Here is a 20193-nt window from a genome sequence, read left to right on the forward strand (position 1 = left end):
TTGGGTTAGAAATGTAAAATTTACACAGGCCCAAAATTTAAGAGAGAATTTTTATAAAATGTTTTATAGGTGGCACTTAGACCCTAAGAAATTAGCAAGTATGTATCCGAACTGCCAGCCCAAATGTTGGAGGTGTGGCTGTGAGGATGCAACGTATTTTCATATATGGAGGACTTGTAAAAAGGTTAAAGCTTTTTGGATTAAAATTTGGTGGAATATGCAAAAGATATTTAAGAAAAGGATAAAGTTTTCTCCGCAATTGTTTTTATTGGGTATTATTACAGATGCTACTGTTATAGATACAAAGTTGATGTTGAATTTAATTACGGCAGCAAGACTTTTAGTAGCACAATATTGGAAGAAGGAAGAACTGCCGACTATAGAAGAGTGGACTTTGAAAGTTTCTAACTTGGCGGAAATGGCAAAGATTTCAGCATATTTGAAAGATCAATCGCAACAGAGATACATTGTGGAATGGAGAAGATGGATTGAATATATTCAGAATAAATATGGGACTAAAAAGTATCATTTAGCATTTAAATAAGTAGTGGATTTTTATGATGTATAACTAGCTAGTAGTTATTTTATTAATATTTTGACTATGGAGAGTTAAAGTGTGATAGAATTTTATGTTTTATTATTGTTGTTAGCATATTTTAGATTATGTTTGTTTGTATTATTATACCCTGTATTCAGCTCTGGGAAGTCGGGGAGGGGAGGGGGGGTTGGGGAGAGGGGAGGGGGAGGAGGGGTTTTTTGGTATTCAAAAATGTATTGTAAAACTTTTCAATAAAAAAAGGAAACTGGGATTAGGAAGAAAGATCCCTAGAATCAACACCAAAAATCTAAGTGTCATCACCCACAGCCCCAGGGAAGCATAATAGGATTAACCCACCACCATCAGAATACCAGAAAGGCAACACTCAGACTCAGGTCAAAGTTCATGCCACAGAAACAACTCCAAACAAAAGGCTCCAGAGGGCATAAAAACCCACTCCCTACATGTGCTCACTCTTTTTTTGCCCAGAGGCATCCTTCAGTCTGGCTCTCCTTCCCCCCCCCCAAGTTCTTCTTCCATTAAGCCCAGAAAAAAGTTTCTGGTTTCATCTTTTTCCTTGTTATTATACACTAATCTGGTACAATGTCTGGGCCACTTTGCTTGCTTACTTATTTGTTGACACATAATTGCTTCTTCTATAATTTCAAGTAGATTAGGGAGGAATTCATTGGCATCTAGTTTTGTTATCTCCTAAAAGGGCCAGTTCTGGATCACTGTATATCTCAGTAAAGATGGAGTAACAAGAAAAGAAAACATGAAAAAGAAAATATCCTTTTCCTAATCACAGTTGGATTTTGGTCCCTCTGGTCTTTCCTAACTGCAGAAAGGATCTGTTCAAGTGGTAGACTCTGGAAAGCATGGGGGTTTGGCCAGAGCGCAGGACCTTTTGTTAGGGAAGAGGCTGTGTGAAAATGGAATGGAATGAGCGAATGACAGAATTGGATTTGGGCAACCAGCTGGTTAGGCCCTGTAAGCAAAGCAAAGCAAAGTTAGGAAATTAAGCCCCTGGCTAGTAGCATCCCTTACCTCAGGAAAGCAAGCAGAGGTCCTCCTGGACATTTGAAGTCCGCAAACAGTGGTGGTGAAAAGTGAAGGTAAAGCCGGTAAGAGAGCATCCCATACCTTCTGCAGGGTAGCAGAAGAGTCCTCGACAGACTCCTTTTTGGTCTGAAACTGTGGTGGTAGATCCCTAAAGGAGTGTCACATACTCTGTGAGGAATGCAGAGTGCTCCGTGGGTCCCTTTTTGACCCAAAACTGTGGTGGTAGGCGGAAGTCTCACTAGGAGGCTTCGGTGTGCCAGACCCGACAGAACCAAAGTGAACCCCTGCATCAGGAATAAGGGAATCATGGGGTGTTCTAAGTCAAGGGTTGAGAAAGGCTTCCTGGTAAAGGTTGCTTGAGGCCTGGGATGAGAATCAGCTACCAGTTCAGGCAGGTATGAAAAACAGATAGGAAGAGAAAGTATAAAAGAAATGGACTTTGCTAGGGCTTTTGCTGGGAAACCAATTTGGCTAAATAAAGGTACTTAAAGGGAAAATAAGAAATAGTGACTCTCGGACTTCCGGTGGCTCCGCGGCGACGGAGACAGCCTTCCCGGGCTGCCCGCGGCTCAGCTGTTGTTTTTTCGCCCGAAACAGCGCCGATCAGCTGTTCGGGCGAATTTGAAGCCCCCTCCTCGGGAGAAGAGGAGGGGGCGAGCTCCCAGGTAGGGGTAGAGTTCTCCAGGGCCGCCTGAGCTTATGGCTTGGGCGGCTGAAGGATTGAACTCCCCCGTAGCCTGGGCTGCTCCCAGCTGGCCGGCGCCTCTGCTCCTGATTTCTTGGAGCAGAGCCAGGCGTCTGCGACCACCCCTGCCTGAAGGAATGACTATGGATTAAAGGAGCAGGCAGAGCGATACAAGAGGAAAAGGTGAAGAGGATTATTATATTTTACTCTCCAGCTTGATGGACTTTTTTGAATTATAAATCTGAAGTGAAAGTGCGTCATATTTGGTAAAAGATGGCGGCTAAACCACCCCCTAAAACTCTTCGGAGTGCTGGAACTTCTCCTGTGCAACAATCATTACTGCAGGCGCTGCATCCTCCTGATGTATTGACATCAAAGGACTTACAAGATGCTCTTGAAAAACATGCCCAGGTAATTCTGGAATCAATTAATGATAGATTTGTACAGATGGAGGAGAAATTGGAGAAATTGGAGGAGAGAATGGAGGAGAGGATGGAACAGAAGTTCAGAGTGATGAAGGCAGACATCTTGTCTTCAGTGTGTAAAGTGGCTCGCTGTGTGGAAGAATTGGAGGAAAAGCTAGAAGATTTGACTCAAAAGAATGCTATATTAGAAGCAAAAGTATTGGAGAATGAAGATAAAGTGGAAAAGGAACTGAGTCTTGCTCAATATTACCAGATGCAGTTTGCCATTAGAGTTAGAGGCTTAAAGGAGAATACCAAGGAAGATCTAAAGCAGCTGGTTTCTGAGGCTTTTGAAGTAGTGTTGAAACAGCCAGCATCTGAAATAAAAGGAGGCATGGATAAAGTGTTTCGTGTGAATTCATGGATTGCTAGACAGAGAAAGTTGCCTAGAGATGTGGTGGTATATTTTGCAAAAAGGGAAACTAGAGATGAAGTTATACGAGCTGCTTATGATACTAAAGTTGTGATTGCTAATCAAGAAGTTTTGGTCTTAAAAGAAATTCCTCCAAAGATTTTAAGGAGAAGGAAGGATTTTACATTTCTTGTGCAAGAGCTCAAGCAACGAGATATAAGGTTTAGATGGGAGATCCCAGCTGGGTTGATGGTGACGCACGAAGGTAAAAGGTACCGTCTGGTTACTGTGATGCAAGCGCGTGATTTCTATAATAATGTTTTAAATGCAACGCCATTAACACTTCTGGAAGCTGAAAAGGGATCTGGAGAAGGAGTGCATCAAGAGGTCGAAGGTGGTCAGATAGAAGACAACGGTGTTGGAAGAGATCAAGATACAACTTCGTCGGATGATTCTATAGAACAGAGGGTGACGCGTGCTGCTGCAAAACGATCTAAGAAGAGAAAATAGCAGGATTTGCAGAAGTCTATGGAATTTCTACGACGTATTCATAGTCAAGTATGGGAGGTGGGAAAAGATTTGGGTGTAGACGCAATATATTTTTTATATGTGGTGGTTTTGTGGAAAGGGTGAGTTTTTTTTTGGATTAAAGTTTGGTGGAATATATAGAAGATTTCCAAATGGAGGTTAAAGTTTTGTTCGCAATTTTTTTTATTGTTTGGAATAATTATAGATGTGCTGGAAGAGGAACGGCCGATTACAGAAGAGTGGACTTTAAAGTTTTCTGATTTGGTTGAGGTGGCAAAGATCTTGGTTAATTTGAAAGATTATTTGTAAGAACGTTATATCATGGAATGGACAAAATGAATGGAGTCTATTTAGGACAAGTATAGGTTGAGAAGTATTATATAGTATTTGAATAATTCTTCTTTCCTTTTTTTTCTGTTTTTTTTTCTCTTTCTATTTTGGGGTTTTTTCTCTTGTTTTTAATGTATATTTAATATTATTAAGGTTTGTTTTATTCTATATAAGCTAGAAAGTGTTTCTTTTTTATTTTAGTTTTTATATATATTTAATATTGCCAAGGTTTGGTTTATCTTATATAAGCTAGAGAGTGATGGATTTTAGAATTTATAGTTGTTAGTATATGGTTGCTTATGTTTGCCTTTCTTTTTTTTTCTTTTTATATATATACCTTGTATTCAGCTCTGGGAAGTCGGGGGGGAGGGGGGGAGGGGGGAGGCAGGGGGGGAGGAGGGAGGGAGGGAGGGGGGGAGGTAGGGGGGGAGGAGGGAGGGGGAAGGGGGTTTTTTTAAAGGAAAATTGTATTTTAAAACTTTTCAAGAAATAGTGACTCTCTCTCTCTCCCCCCCCCTCTCTCTCTCCAACCACGTGGTATGTTTAAGATTTGTGCCTTCCCTAATTTGAGTTAACTGAGATTTATGGTGGGAATGACCAGGATGTGTAAAGCTAAGACTTCTGTTTCCCTTTTCTGTTTACTTTTCCTTGTCTTTGTGTGTATATGTGTGTCAAAATCTTTGTGTGAGAGGTAAATGTGACTGTTAACTGTCTCTAATCCAAAGAGAAAAGAATTTTAAAATTCTGCCAGAAATTCTGCTTAAATTTAGCCACCAAAATTAAAATATCCTCACTCTGTTTGTCTGGCCAACAAACAGAGTGAAGAAAAATGTGTTTGTTTGTTTTCTCTCCCCTTTCTCTCTCTGTACTCTTAAGAACAGCCCAAAGTTATCAGGAGAGAATGTTTTAAATTCATCTGCTGGAAAAGTTTCACTCTTGCATTTACTTTATGTGTTGTAAATGTGTTTTATCTGTCTATCATTTTCCTGAAGCATGGTCAGCATTTTTCAAGTTGCAAGTCCTTAAGTTCTAACATGTTGTAAATGTTCAAGTCCAGAAGTGAGACTTGATGTATGTTCTCTTACCAGAATCCAGCCTTTCTTTTGTCCTCATCTGTGATTTTCTCATTTTGTCATTTTCCATTTGAGCCATGGAATTGTGGTTTGAAGGCTCCAGAGGGTATAAAAACCCACTCTCTACATGCGCTCACTCTTTTTTTCCCCAGAGCCATCTTTCTGTCTGGCTCTCCTCTTCAATAAACTGCAACCTTCTTTCTAAAACAGTCACCATGTTGTTTATTCCCGGCTTGGACTGAACCATGATGAAGACTTTTCCTTCAACAAGACCCTTTCTATTTTGGGTCTGAATACATTGCAAAATACTGGTGTGCCTGCATTTTGAGTGCATACTGGTTCTCTCTTAGTTCATATAGCCCAGCCTCTCCTTTAGTCCTCTGTGTCTTCCACCACAAAGGAAATTTCAATTTGAGTTTCTAGGGTTCCCCTCTTTCCCTAGACCCATTGTCCAGTCTTCCCCCTTGTAGAAATAGCAATAGCACTTAGAATTATATACCACTTCACAGTGCTTTACAGCCCTCTCTAAGCCATTTACAAAGTCAGCATATTCTCCCCAACAATCTAGGTCCTCATTTTACTGACCTCAGAAGGATGGAATGGGTGAGTCAACTTTGAGCCAGTGAGAATTGAACTGCCAACTGCTGGCAATGGACAATCAGCAGAAGTAGAAGAACTACATTCTAACCACTGTGCCATAGTTGTAGTTATAAAGCAAACTAAGAATCATGCTTGCTTAAATAGAGTTAAACAAATGATAAGGGGGAAAATCATTATCCCCACTTCTTCTGCTATATGACAAAAATGTCACTGGAAATAGATGAGGAGTTTTTAAAAAATTGGGCAATTCCTGTCTCACAATTTTAACTCCTGATGGTCTCATTTTTCCATTTCTTTTCCTTTCCATTACCTTTTACCTACCAATCACAATCACCACTCAAGATCTATTTGGGAGATAAAAGGAAAATACAACCTTTAAGGATATATGACTCAAAATGTTTATTTACACCAATTTTGTTTCCACAAACATCCATTAAACCCAACAATTATTTTTCAAACAACACAAAATTACACTGTATGGGTAAAAAATGATTGCTTTGAAAGCAGAGTTTCTCCTTTCACTTTCTCCAGGAAATGCCTGAAAATGTATGAGGCCCCATGGCAGGAGAACACCAGCAAAGTTTCATTACAACATCAGCACCACACAGGCAGCAATAGGCTTCGCAGTCATTTAAGGTGTGCTCTGTTCTGCCAGGACTTAGCAGAATCCTATAGGGGAGAAGACTTTTTCCCCTCTTCCACAACACTTTCTTTTCAATGTTTTTTTCTCCAAGGATGGAGTACACCACAAGGGACTAGAGACATCTGTGATAGCTTTCATTAAGATGAAAAAGCAACATTGTACAGCAAACTCAGCTCTTTTGATATGTGCATATGTCACAATGCATGTACAAAGTTCATCTACTTCTTGATTCCTCTCCTGCCTTCGAGATTCCTCTGAATGGAACAATTTGTGGGTTTTGTTGTTACTATGCCTTATCTGACTAGGTGTAATTAATTAATCTAACCTCCTAATTCCCCTTCATGGATTACTGCCTTGTTGTGGCAAAGGGACTTGCGTAATTCAATGAAGCTATGAGCTATGCCGTGCAGGGTCACCCAAGATGGACAGGTCATAGCAGAGAGTTCTGACAAAATGTGATCCACTGGAGAAGGAAATGGCAACCCACTCCAGTATCTTTGCCATGAAAACCCTATGGACAGTACCAAAAGGAAAAAAAAATATGATGCTGGAAGATGAGCCCCTCAGGTTGGAAGGCGTCCAATATGCTACTGGGGAAGAGCAGAGGGCTAGTACTAGTAGCGCCAGAAAGAATGAAGCGACTGGGCCAAAGCCGAAAGGATGCTCAGCTGCGGATGTATCTGGTGGTGAAAGGAAAGTCCAATGCTGTAAAGATTTTTTCTCCATAGGAACCTGGAATGTAAGATTGATGAATCAAGGAAAGCTGGACGTGGTCAAACAAGAGATGACAAGACTGAACATTGACATCTTAGGTATCAGCGAACTAAAATGGACAGGAATGGATGAATTTAATTCAGATGACCATCTGGTATATTACTGCGGGCAAGAATCCCTCAGAAAAAATGGAGTAGCCTTCATAGTCAATAATTTAATTTAATTTAATAATTTAATTTGTATACCGCCCTTCTCCCGAAGGACTCAGGGCGGTGAACAGGGCAATACATAGTAAAAAATAGAATACAAAAATTAAAAAGCAATTAAACCATTATGCCCATAATAATTAATACATATTAAAATTAGAACTATTTATAAAAACCCAACCCCATCCCGTCAGACCAGGCCAGCTTGTTCGAAAAAGAAGGTTTTGAGATCGCGCCGGAAGGAGCGAAGGTTGGGGGCCATCCGGAGCTCAACCGGTAAGCGGTTCCAAAGGTCTGGTGCGCCCACAGAGAATGCTCTCCCCCTGGGGGCCACCAATCGGCATTCTTTGATCAGCGGCACCCTGAGGAGGCCCTCTCTGTGGGAGCGCACTGGACGGAGGGAAGTTGACGCCGGCCGCAGGTGTTGCCGTAGGTAATCCGGACCCATGCCATGAAGGGCTTTGTAAGTCATCACTAACACCTTGAACCTTGAATAAAAGAGTAGGAAAAGCAATACTGGGATACAATCCCCAAAATGACAGAATGATCTCAGTTCGAATCCAAGGCAAACCATTTAATATCACAATAGTCCAAGTCTATGCCCCAACCACCAGTGCTGAAGAGGATGAAATTGACCGGTTCTATGAAGCCCTACAACACCTTATAGAACTAACACCAAAAAATGATGTCCTTATCATCATGGGGGATTGGAATGCTAAAGTAGGAAGCCAATAACAGGCAAGTTTGGCCTTGGAGTACAAAATGAAGCAGGGCACAGGCTGATAGAATTTTGTCAAGAGAATACAATGGTCATAGCAAACACTCTTTTCCAACAACCCAAGAGACGGCTCTACACATGGACATCACCAGATGGTCAACACAGAAATCAGATTGACTATGTGCTCTGCAGCCAAAGATGGAGAAGCTCTATACAGTCAGTAAAAACAAGACCAGGAGCTTACTGTGGCTCAGACCATGAGCTTCTCATTGCAAAATTTAGGCTTAAACTGAAGAAAGTAGGGAAAAGCACTAGGCCACTCAGGTATGAACTAAATCATATCCCTGACGAATATATAGTAGAGGTGACAAATAGATTTAAGGAATTAGATCTGATAGACAGAGTGCCTGAAGTACTATGGACGGAGGTTCACAATATTATACAAGAAGTAGCAACTAAAACCATCCCAAAGAAAAAGAAATGCAAGAAAGCAAAATGGCTGTCTGAGGAAGCTTTGCAAATAGCGGAGGACAGGAGGGAAGCGAAAAGCAAGGGAGAAAAAGAAAGATACGCCCAATTGAATGCAGAATGGAGGAATCGGACGGTCTTGAGCATGTTATCTGGACTGAGTTCAATCCTGTTTCCCCTGATGACAAAATAATTATTTGGTTCACAGAGTACTGTATATCAAGACAAAGGTTTGATTCTTACAGCATGGTAGACTACCCAACCCCCTTTTTAGTCTAGTATGTTGTACAGATCAAGCTCTTCAGTGGTTGATAATCCCACAAGGATTATAGAGCCACAAGGATTCCCTGGGATGAAGGGAATTACTTATAAAATCAGATCTATTCTGGGGATATGTCTGGCTTTCATACTGTACAGAGAAGAGGTCACCTAAATATTTTACATTTTTTAGCCTCCCTCCCCCCCAATGCTTTTGAGTCCATGTTAACTGCTAGTTAGTCCATTTTTCTGGCAAGATTTCAGAGGTAGTTTGCCATTGCCTCTTTCCTAGGGCTGAGTGGCTGGCTCAAGGTAACCCAGCTGGCTTAATTCCTGAGGCAGGACTAGAACTCATAGGCCCCTGCCTTCTAGTGCTTTATAGGCTATAGTTTGCCTTAACTTCTACACCAACCTAGCTTTGTACATTATTGCTAAGATCTGTTAAAGCAGAGGTCCCCAATCTTTTGGGCACGAGGGGCCAGTTTCAAGGAGAGAGGTTTTTCTGCAGTCCAGAGGGGGCATGGTTTCATGTAATGCCTGCATCCCATGGATGGGGCTTTGCTTGTTTGCGTGGACCCATTTCTGGCATGCCACAGCCCGGTGCTGGTCCACGGACTGGGGGTTGGGGACCCCTGTGTTAAAGTATACAAAATTGCTAATAAAACTGTATCATTTTTATTTTGCAGAAACATTTTGAGAAGATTTTGATTTTTTTCTTTTAGAGTTAGTCTCAGATTGCAGACAGCAAGTAAAATAAATGCTAGAATAATTATTTATTTAGAAATCTGTCTCATTTTAAAAATACTTGTGTTTTATTTAAGTCTAGCGTAAGGAAAGAGCTGTCCAACCCAGACCCAACACATTTAGTTTGATAAAGGGAGGCTCACAGACAGAAACAATGATTCATAACTTTCCTGAAAAAAATATTTACAGTCCTGCATGAAATCAGAATGCATTTGAGTCAAATACCATAGTCAAATGATCAAATGAATTCCATGTAAAGCAGATAATAAAAGTCAATTTGAAATTATGTTCTAAATGTTATGTTCTAAATCTTTTTGCTTAGTAGCTCCATTTCACATATAATATAATAATCTGCAGTCTTTGTTCAAGTACAATGACTATATTTCAACTTTTGAAAAGAAGATTCTCAGGAGATAAGATTGTTTATGCTGCTTCATTCAATTGTTTTATTGTAATTAAAAAAGGTAAAGGTTCCCCTGCACATGCATGCTAGTCGTTTCCGGCTCTAGGGGCCGGTGCTCATCTCCGTTTCAAAGCCAAAGAGCCAGCGCTTGTCCGAGGACATCTCCATGGTCATGTGGCTGGCATGACTAGACGCCAAAGGCGCATGGAACGCTGGGACGAGTAACAGGTGCTCACTCTGTTATGCGGCACTCAGGATTTGACCCGCCAAACTGCCGACCTTCTGATCGACAAGCTCAGCGTCCTAACCCACTGAGCCACCGCGTCCCTTTTTTTATTGTAATTAGAGGAGGGAAAAAATGTGTGAGAAAAAAGAAAATACATATTTGGTCATTAGAGCATTTATATATTTGCCAGACTTTAATGAAATAAGGTAGACTGCTGACTGTTGCTTAAGAGACATTACCTCATTGAAAATGGATCAGGCCATAACTGATTTCCATCCACTACAGCATGAGTACCATACACATCAGAAAACCACCCCAAATCCTGTCATTTCCCAGCTTTCTTCTCAAATTCCACATCAGACAAAAATCATTTTGGCACTTTGAATGGAGAATCCAAGTGATGCAGCTTCACTATAAAATAGTGAAGCCTGTCTGTTCAAGAAGATCAACACACATGTTTGTTCTGCCCACACCATTCTGTCCTGCCCTTTTCATTTCAGGATCATTTCTTTGACTCTCCTCCCATGATTTTTTCTCTTTCTGGGCCAACAATACAGAAATATAAGTGTTTGTTTCTTTATTACAATTTTTAAACTGCCCAATAGCCAAATTTCTCTGGAGAGTTACAATAAAATCTATGATCAGAAATTATCTGCTGCACAATAAAATTTTCTTCAACTTTGAAAACTTTATAATAATTATCATTTATCTTTATCTGATATCAAATTTCTTTATCAAATTTCATGAACGAAGGCAAATATAGGTGTCCCAGGATAATGTTGCAGGATCCAATCTGGGTCAGTAACCAGGACCAGAGTTTTAGTCTTCTGAGCTTATGGAGTCGTGCTGAAGACCCACTTCAGGGAACTTCTTTCTAGCAGAATGTGCCTGCTAGGGAGAAGTTCCCTGAGGATGGGCTCATGGAACTTTTTTATCAATTGTCCGTCCCTGATTATTGTTTCTACACAGTATAGAATAGAATAGAGCTGGAAGGTACCTTGGAGATCTTCTAGTCCAGCCCCCTGTTCAAGCAGGAGTACCTATACCATCTCAGACAAGTGATTGTCTGGCCTCTTCTTAAAAATATCCAGTGATGGAGCACCTACAATTTCTGGAGGCAAGCTGTTCCACTTGTTAATTGTCCTCACTGTCAGGAAGTTTCTTCTTAATTCCAGGTTGCTTCTCTGTTTGATCAGCTTCTTGTCCTGCCCTGTGGTGACCCTCTCTTCTTGGTGGCAGCCCTTCAAATACTGGAATACTGCTATCTTATTTCTTCTTTTCTTTAGACTAGCCAAACCCAAGTCCTGCAGCCGTTCTTTGTATGTTTAGTCTCCAGGCCTTTAATCATCTTAGTTGCTCTTCTCTGATTTTTCCCCCCAAACCCTCAACATCTTTTTTTGTAATATGGTGACCAAAATTGGCTTCAGTATTCTAGGAGTGGTCTTACTAGGGTTTTATAAAGCTGTACTAATACCTCGTGTGATCTTGATTCTATGTCTCTGTTTATACAACTCAGGATTGTATTAGCTTTTTTGGCAGCTGCTGCACACTGCTGGCTCATGGTTAAGTGATTGTCCACTAGGACTCCAAGGTCCCTCTCACAGTTACTGTTTAAACCAGCCCAAACTGTACTTGTGCCTTTGATTTTTCCTGCCTAAATGTAAAACTTTGCTTTTCTCCACATTGAAACTCATTTTGTTGGATAGGGCCCATTGTTCAAGTTTGTCAAGTCTTTTTGGATCCTGAGTTTATCTTCCCAGGATAATGTTGCAGGATCCAATCTGGGTCAGTAACCAGGACCAGAGTTTTAGTCTTCTGAGCTTACGGAGTCGTGCTGAAGACCCACTTCAGGGAACTTCTTTCTAGCAGAATGTGCCTACTAGGGAGAAGTTCCCTGAGGATGGGCTCATGGAACTTTATTATCAATTGTCCGTCCCTGATTATTGTTTAAATATTACAGCTCATCTTTCCTCATAAAGAAACTCTGAAATTCTGGCCCCGGACATTTGTCCAGCCATCCTGTGTGCACCCAATTCAACACGCAGCTAAATATTTTGTCAGCGGCTGTCTCAGCAGCCATGTCCCCAGCGTGAAGGGGAGACTCTGGAAAATCCTGGATAGCTAGGATGCATGCAGCTGGAGTGGCATCTGGTTCTACGTGTGGCAGGGGCAACCTGCTAAGGCTGTCTGCATGGCCCATTTCCCTGCCCGGTTTGTGAATCAGCCTGTAGTTGTAGGCTGAACGGAAGATAGACCACCTCAGCATTCAAGGAGACAGAATCTGAGGTGTCTGTTTGTTTGTGGTGAACAACCTTAGAAGTGGCTTGTGGTCCATGAAGAACATGAACTGGCGGCCATACAAATAGTCATGGAACTTTTTTACTCCGGCCATAATGGCCAAGGCCTCCTTGTCAATTTGCACGTAATTGCGCTCTGTGGACAACAGAGTCCTAGAGTAATAAGTGCTGGGAGTCTGCTTCCAGCCATTAAGTGCCTCAACACAGCCCTGACTCCATATGGGGATGCATCAGACGCGATGCATACAGGCAGCTTCTCATTAAAATGAGCGAGGACTGAGTTTGAAGACAGCAGTGATTTGACTGCCTTGAAACGTCTCTCGTGGACGCTGGTCCACTGCCACTGAGCCTTCTTATCCAAGGGCCAGTGTAATGGCTCTGCCACTGCAGCCTTGTGTGGGAGGAAGGCATGGTAAAAATTCAAAAGGCCCAGAAAGGCCTGAAGCTCTCCCTTGGACTTTGGACTTGGGGTCTGTTGGATTGCTTTTAGCTTGGAGTCTGCCAGATGAATGCCTTCAGCATCGATGTGGAAACCAAGGAACTCAGATGACTCTACCCCAATCTTACACTTTTCCTTTTTTATTTTAAGTCCCGTGTCGCAGAACCGCTAAAGGACGGCTTTAAGCTGTTCAGCCAGAATCTCCACTGATTTCCCAGCTATGAGGACATCATCGAAATAGGGGCATACCCCTGGAATGCCCTTGAGCTTGTGCTCCATCACTCCCTGGAAAAGCCCTGGGGCTACACTCACCCCAAACTGTAGGCACTTACCCCATAGTGACTTCAGGCTCTCACGTTTAAGCAGCACATCCCACCTTTGTAACCACTGTTATGTTCTTAGTTTGGTTAGGCATTGATAAGGCACAGTGTTGAAACAGCAAGCATGTTTATTAACTCACAACAGAAGCAGCCCTAGAGGCTGCTGAACAGCTATATATATGGTTTGCCTCTAGGCAGCAACCAATAGGTTTAAAGTAACAGTTTCCCATCCCAACCATAATTATCAGCTTGGAGACAGACTGTTACATACTGACATTATATGAACAATATCCCGGCCTGAGAACAACCAGGGAATACCTAACGTGGCAGCCGTTGACAGATGACAGCTGTCAAAAGGCTGCCGGAAGAACCCGTGCACATGCACAGCCGGCAGCAGCCGCTGACAGTGACAGCTGTCAAAAGGCTGCGCAGGTGCAAGAACCAGCCCGGCTGACAGCCGCGGTCAGAATGCCGGCTCCCGATACACGCCTCCCCTCAGCCGGCAAGCCAGCCAGCTGATGGATTCCCCGGCTAAGCCGCGCAAGCGCCCAGGAGCTGTCAAAGCTACCGGCTGGCTATTGGTCGCTGCCCTCGAGGCGGGAGAATACGGTTTCCTGATTCGTTGTTACTGTTGACAGTTCACTATAAAAGGACATGTTTTTCCACTTGTCAGCTGTCCGGAGCTGAAGCGAATAAAGCGTTGAAACCCAGCCTGCCGTCTCTCTGGTCATTGTCTGAGACATCGCACTGGCGACGAGGATGGGATCCTGTTACAACAGAGCTAGTCACTGAGCTAAGTCACGGCTAGAAGGAGCTCCATCCCTCCAGCCGCTCAAGTCACTGCTGAAGTCACTGGCTGAGGGCAAGGACAACCCTTCTACTCGCTCGAACGGTACCACGGATCTAGACTATGGCCAACCTCGGACACATCAGAGAGTTCGACGTCCAACACCCCGAGGGATGGGAGTCACACTGGAGGCATGTCGAGGGGTACCTCGTCGTGAACAAAATCATGGAAGATAGACACAAAGCCGCGGCACTACTCTGCCTCAGTGGACCAGCCATCTACGACATCACCGTAGGACTCTGCAGCCCGGACCCAGTTGCCACGATACCCTATGCAGAGCTGACTGAATGCCTCAGCAACCACTTTATGCCCAGGTGGTCAGAATTGTACTGGCGGCTCCACTTCGCCCGCCGTCGACAGCAACTGGGTGAGGCATCCACCGCATTGCAGGGGTCCGTCACGCCGCCTGCAGGTGCCAATTCCCGGACCTGGAGGACCGCATCAGAGACCAGATCATCGCCGGACTCCAGAATGAACGGCTTCAGCGGAAGCTGGTGGCGAAGCCCACGATGGATCTCGCAGAGCTCACCCTGGAAATCATGGTGTACGAAGATAGCCATCGCGAAGACCCCTCGGCATTCAGAGACACCCCCAGCGGTTCTGTCCATCAGGCCAGGGAGGCAGACTTCGAGCCCCCAGAGGTCAATTCTGGTGTGGACGTGATCATCCCCCGTTTCAACCGAATGGCCGCCGGCCGCGAGGGAAGCTGCAGACCAACCAAGCCAGGGGGCGCCGGCCAAAAAACCATCCCTGCAGGCACCAAGGGCAGGTGCGCCAGCTGTGGTGGGGGCCACACCAGAGCCACTTGCCGATTCAGAAACGCAAAGTGCCATGGATGCGGGAAGACCGGGCACATCTGCTCCGTGTGCCGCAGCCAAAACCGGGAGACCCTCCACGAACTTGAGGAAATTCCGTCAGGTAGGACTAAGTTTTCCCACCCTCCCCAAAAGACTGTACTATCCATTCTCTCCAGCCAGAAGCCCTGTGCCACCCATCACGTACAGGCCAAGATTAAGATCTGGGTTAAGATCCATTGGGTCCCATGTGAGATGGAAGTTGACTCAGGGTCCTCCGTCTCTATCCTATCCAGGGACACTCTCCAAAAAATCAGTTCTAAGTGCAAACGCCGTATTCCCCTACAGTCTTCCAAAATCTTACTTGCTGACTTTCAGGGCGCTTCCATAACCTTAAAGGGACAGGCTAAGTTAAAAGTAGAATTCAAAAAATTTCAAGGAAACCTCCTAGCTCAGATCACGGAGGGACCCAGAACCAGCCTCATCGGCCTGGACTGGTTTGAGGCTCTGGGCATCCGCCTAGAAGGGACGAACCGCATCCAGTCTCAGACCCTGGAAAACATCTGCAAAACTTTCGCTGATGTTTTCGATGGGACATTAGGCAGGTACACAGGCGCCCCCATAGATCTCAAACTCAAACCTGAGGTTGGTCCTATTAGAATCAAAGCCAGAAGGGTCCCCTTTGCACTAAAACAAAAGATCGACAGGGAATTAGACCGCCTAGTCACCCTAGGGGTCCTGGAACTCACTGACAGCTGGACATGGGAGATCCCAATAGTCACACCGGTCAAGCCAAATGAGGAAGTGAGGATCTGCGCGGATTACAAAGTGACCCTCAACCGCGCATTGAACCCCCACGCTTACCCGGTCCCCGCAGTTAAAGACGTCCTGTCAGAAATTGGTTCAGGCTCCATTTTCGCAAAACTCGATTTGGCGCTTGCGTTCCTGCAGCTCCCTGTCAGTAGGGAAACAGCTGATGCCCAAACTATCTCACACACCGAGGGGCTTTCAGGGTGACCCGCCTCCAATTCGGAATTTCAGTGGCTCCTGGCATTTTCCAGGAAGTCATGGAAAGAACCCTGAAGGGAATCCCAGGGGTCTGCCCCTACTTCGATGACATCCTCATCGCAGGGGATTCCGAGAGCACTTTAGCAGCCAGACTGCACGAAGTGCTAACCAGATTCTGCAAAGCAGGATTAAAACTCAAATGAGAAAAATGCTCCATTGGAGTCCCCTCCACTGAGTTCTTGGGCTATAGAATAGACTCCCAAGGAATCCACCCCACAAATTCAAAAATCCTAGCTATCAAGGCTGCCCCAACCCCTAAGAACAAAACAGAGCTCCAAGCATTCCTGGGGCTCTTAAATTTCTATCACGCCTTCTTACCCAGGAAGGCAATGATAGCAGAACCCCTCCATAGGTTACTAGACAAAGGGGCATCATGGCAGTGGACAGCAGTCCACGACGACAGCTTCAAAAAACTCAAACAGATGCTGTCAAGCAACACAACCATTTCCCATTACAAGAAAGATAAACCCCTCTGCATAGCGTGCGATGCATCCCCATACGGGATCGGAGCAGTCCTGAGCCACCTTTTAAGCGACGGGAAACAAACGCCCGTTGCTTACTATTCAAGGACCCTCTCCAAAGCTGAAAGGAACTATGCCCAGATCGACAAAGAGGTACTGGCCATCGTGGCGGGCATAAAAATATTCCACGATTATCTTTATGGCAGGCCATTCACTATATTCACGGATCATAAGCCCTTACTAGGGCTATTCACCTGGGACCATCAAACTCCCCAAATATTGTCCCCTCGAATGCTGCGGTGGGCTACATTCCTCTCAGCTTATTCCTACCAATTAATTCACAAACTGAGCAGGGAAATGTGCCACGCAGACGGCCTCAGCAGGCTCCCCCTGCCCCAAGTAGGCCCAGACCCAGCCCCGGTGGGTCACATCTTAGCCATTCAAGAGCTCCTAGAGTGCCCCTTGACAGCAAAAGATATCGCTGCCGCCACCGGCAAGGACAAAACCCTCAGCAGAATACTAGCATGGGTATCCTCCGGGTGGCAGTCCGTTAGCCCTGGCCCTGATTTCCAACCATATTTTACTAGACGGCATGAGCTAATACCTCTCACTTAGGATGTATACTCTGGAGCTGTAGAGCCTATACACAGACCCAAAGTCCTACACACATTACACGAAGGGCAACCTGGCATCGTAAAAATGAAAGCCTTGGCACGAAGTTATGTTTGGTGGCCGACAATTGATAAGGACATTGAAACTCACGTAGCTGGCTGCTACCAATGCAGACTGTCCAGACCAGTACAGCCCCAGGCCCCTATTCACAAATGGGAAACCACCCGAAATCCTTGGTCCCGCGTCCACATTGATTTTGCTGGCCCCTTCCAGGGACAGGTTTTCCTCATTATAGTGGATAGCTATTCAAAGTGGTTGGAGGTTCTCCCAGTTTCCAGCACAACAACGGCTGCCACCATTCAGGCTCTCAGGGTAGTTTTCGCAACACACGGCCTCCCCGACATACTAATTTCTGACAACAGGCCTCAATTTACCTCTCGTGAATTTCAGATCTTAACGAGGAACAACTGTATTAGGTACGCCACGTCAGCCCCCTTCCACCCTTCGTCCAATGGTCTTGCAGAGGTCATGGTGAGGGCCACCAAAGATGCCCTCCGAAAGATCATCGCAGGAGACTGGCACCGCCGCCTAGCCCAGTTTCTCCTAGCTCACCACTCTACGCCCTGCTCTACCACTGGGAAATCCCCCACCGAACTGCGCTGGGGCCGTTGGCTGGTGACAAGACTCGACAGACTTCACCCTGACAGACCGGTGGCCGAAGAAGCCAACAAGCCCCCACCCAGAACATTCGCCCAAGGACAAAATGTCTGGGCCAGGGACTATGGGGGAAAGAATAAATGGACCCAGGGTGTCATCCTGGAGCAAACGGGGCCCTTATCCTACACCATAGACATCGGCGGGGGACTCACCCTCTGCAGACACACCGACCAGCTCTGACCCAGGTCACTTCCAAACCTCCCCCTGAGCCCACTACCTGTAGATGCCGAACCATCCAGCAGCGACAACCCCGGCGTGCCGCAAACATCCCCGAACTTACAATCCCCACCTCCAACACCCCCAGAGGACACTCCAGCGGCAGAAGAGGACCCCATCCTCCACCGCTCCAGCAGGACTAAACGGCCTCCCGCCTACCTCGCGGACTTCGAATGGGCTGGAAGCACGCCGATGACCAACAGTTGTGGTTGAATACATCTATGTTTATTGTTGAAAAGTTCAATCAAGGGGGGGGAAGGGGTGTTACATACTGACATTATATGAACAATCTCCCGGCCTGAGAACAACCAGGGAATCCCTAACGCGGCAGCCATTGACAGATGACAGCTGTCAAAAGGCTGCCGGAAGAAACCGTGCACGTGCACAGCTGGCAGCAGCCGCTGACAGTGACAGCTGTCAAAAGGCTGCACAGGCGCAAGAACCAGCCCGGCTGACAGCCGCGAGCTGTCAGAATGCCGGCTCCCGATACATGCCTCCCCTCAGCCGGCAAGCCAGCCAGCTGACGGATTCCCTGGCTAAGCCGCACAAGCGCAAGCGCCCAGGAGCTTTCAAAGCTACCGGCTGGCTATTGGTCGCTGCCCTCGAGGCGGGAGAATACGGTTTCCTGATTCGTTGTTACTGTTGACAGTTCACTATAAAAGGACATGTTTTTCCGCTTGTCAGCTGTCCGGAGCTGAAGTGAATAAAACGTTGAAACCCAGCCCGCCGTCTCTCTGGTCATTGTTCGAGACATCGCACAGACAGTCTGGGTTGCAGTAACAGAAACCATTAAGCAATCCTACACTTAAATACAGCAATTAAGGTCACACTTTAAGCAAGTGATAAAAACAGTTGAGGCCAATACATTACATGGACTACATTTTTTTTTAAAAAAAATCCTTATTCAGCACCAATCAGTGTGTGAGCTGCTTAACTAAACATGTCAACTTCATCCACAAAAGTCTTTCTGGTAAATGTCTAATCAGGTTTTGTGACTAATGAAAATAAAATAAGGCAAAAACAGATTTTAGGAAAAGTACATGGATGAAATCCTCTGAATATAAATACAGAAGACAGAGGATCATGGATTTTAGTTTCTTCAACAGGAGCAGAGGAATGTATTTTTTCAGTTCCTCTGACTCTTCCTCAGTTGGTATCCATATGCAGGCATCCATGCTTCATAGTCTTTCAAATGTGACAATATATATACTTACAGTAGATGCTTCTACCTCCAAAAATGATGCACCATGAAAAGCTATGTTACAGGATCAAAGGAATTCTGCCTGGTTAAGACACCAGGCTAGAAAGCAAGAAACCATGAGTTCAAGTCCTGCCTTAGTTATGAAAGGGTGACTTTGGGCCAATCACTCTCTCTCAGCCCAACCCACTTCACAGGGTTGTCATTGTAGGGAAAATAGGAGGAGGAAGATGTGTTGGATATTTTTACTGCCTTGGGTTATTTGTAAATAATAATAATAATAATAATAATAATAATAATAATAATAATAATAACAACAACAACAACAACAACAACAACAACAACAACAACAACAACAGGACATACATACATACATACATACATACATACTTACTAAAAACACTTCACACTATTATCTCACCAGTAAATTGTAAAACATTCAGGATAAAATGGCTGTCCCTGGACAGTAAACAGATGCTGAAAGGAAGGGGACATGCCAGACAATATAAGCCAGTCAGAGCTGGAACTGCCACTAGAACAAGATGAAGCTCTTGAGACTTGGCAGTGAAGGGCTTAGAAATGCTTACAAAGTTTGAATCAAAGCTGAAAAACTTGGGCACAGGTGCATTTGCAATGGACTGCAATTTAGAGAAGGATGAAGTAATTCATTTTTCCACTCAGGAAGCAGCAAATGTCCCATCCTGGAGATGGACCCAAAGAAAATGTGTATCTGAGCTTAGCCACTCTTTGTATCCACAAATAAAGGAAGCATGGTGTCTGTGTGAGTATTACTATAAATAATTATTATGTTTGGAATTACCTTGTCATAAATTTACGGAGTAATTAACCTTAATGTGTTGCACATGCAGCTTGAGCACTAATGAACTGAAAGGAATGTTGAGCAGTCTGGCATATTGTGACAATGTAATAAGATCTCCAAGAAAACACTTTTGACCACTATGAAAATATTGTGCCAAATTAAAAGTAGTTGAGCAATTTATCGAAGTAAATAAGAGTGTCACTAAAGCAAGTAGAGTTCAATCTGAGCTAATATTTTCATCACAATGTTTTTCTTTTTCATCTAAAGCCAGGATGGTTATTTAGGAATAACCTCACATTTTCCTCCTCAGATTGGGCTATTTATTTATTGCCTACCACCTTCTCAGTCCTAGCGCTTAGATATTTGGCAATAAAATCTAATTTAGTCTTCTG

The 20193-nt window shown here is 44.4% G+C and overlaps 1 protein-coding gene across 1 annotated transcript in view; it reads left to right on the plus strand.

Moving 5' to 3' along the window:
* The first annotated feature begins 2392 nt into the window (after positions 1 to 2392).
* Positions 2393 to 20193, plus strand: part of LOC310638228 (uncharacterized protein) — a 77957-nt gene continuing 60156 nt past the window's right edge. Inside the window, exon 1 of the mRNA XM_083359094.1 lies at positions 2393 to 4192. Coding sequence (XP_083215220.1) covers positions 2559 to 3611 — 1053 coding nt within the window. The 5' untranslated portion in view covers positions 2393 to 2558 and the 3' untranslated portion in view covers positions 3612 to 4192. The remainder of the gene's footprint in view (positions 4193 to 20193) is intronic.

The sequence above is a fragment of the Vipera ursinii genome, assembly GCF_947247035.1.
Source record: "Vipera ursinii genome assembly, chromosome: 3".
NCBI lineage: Eukaryota > Metazoa > Chordata > Lepidosauria > Squamata > Viperidae > Vipera > Vipera ursinii.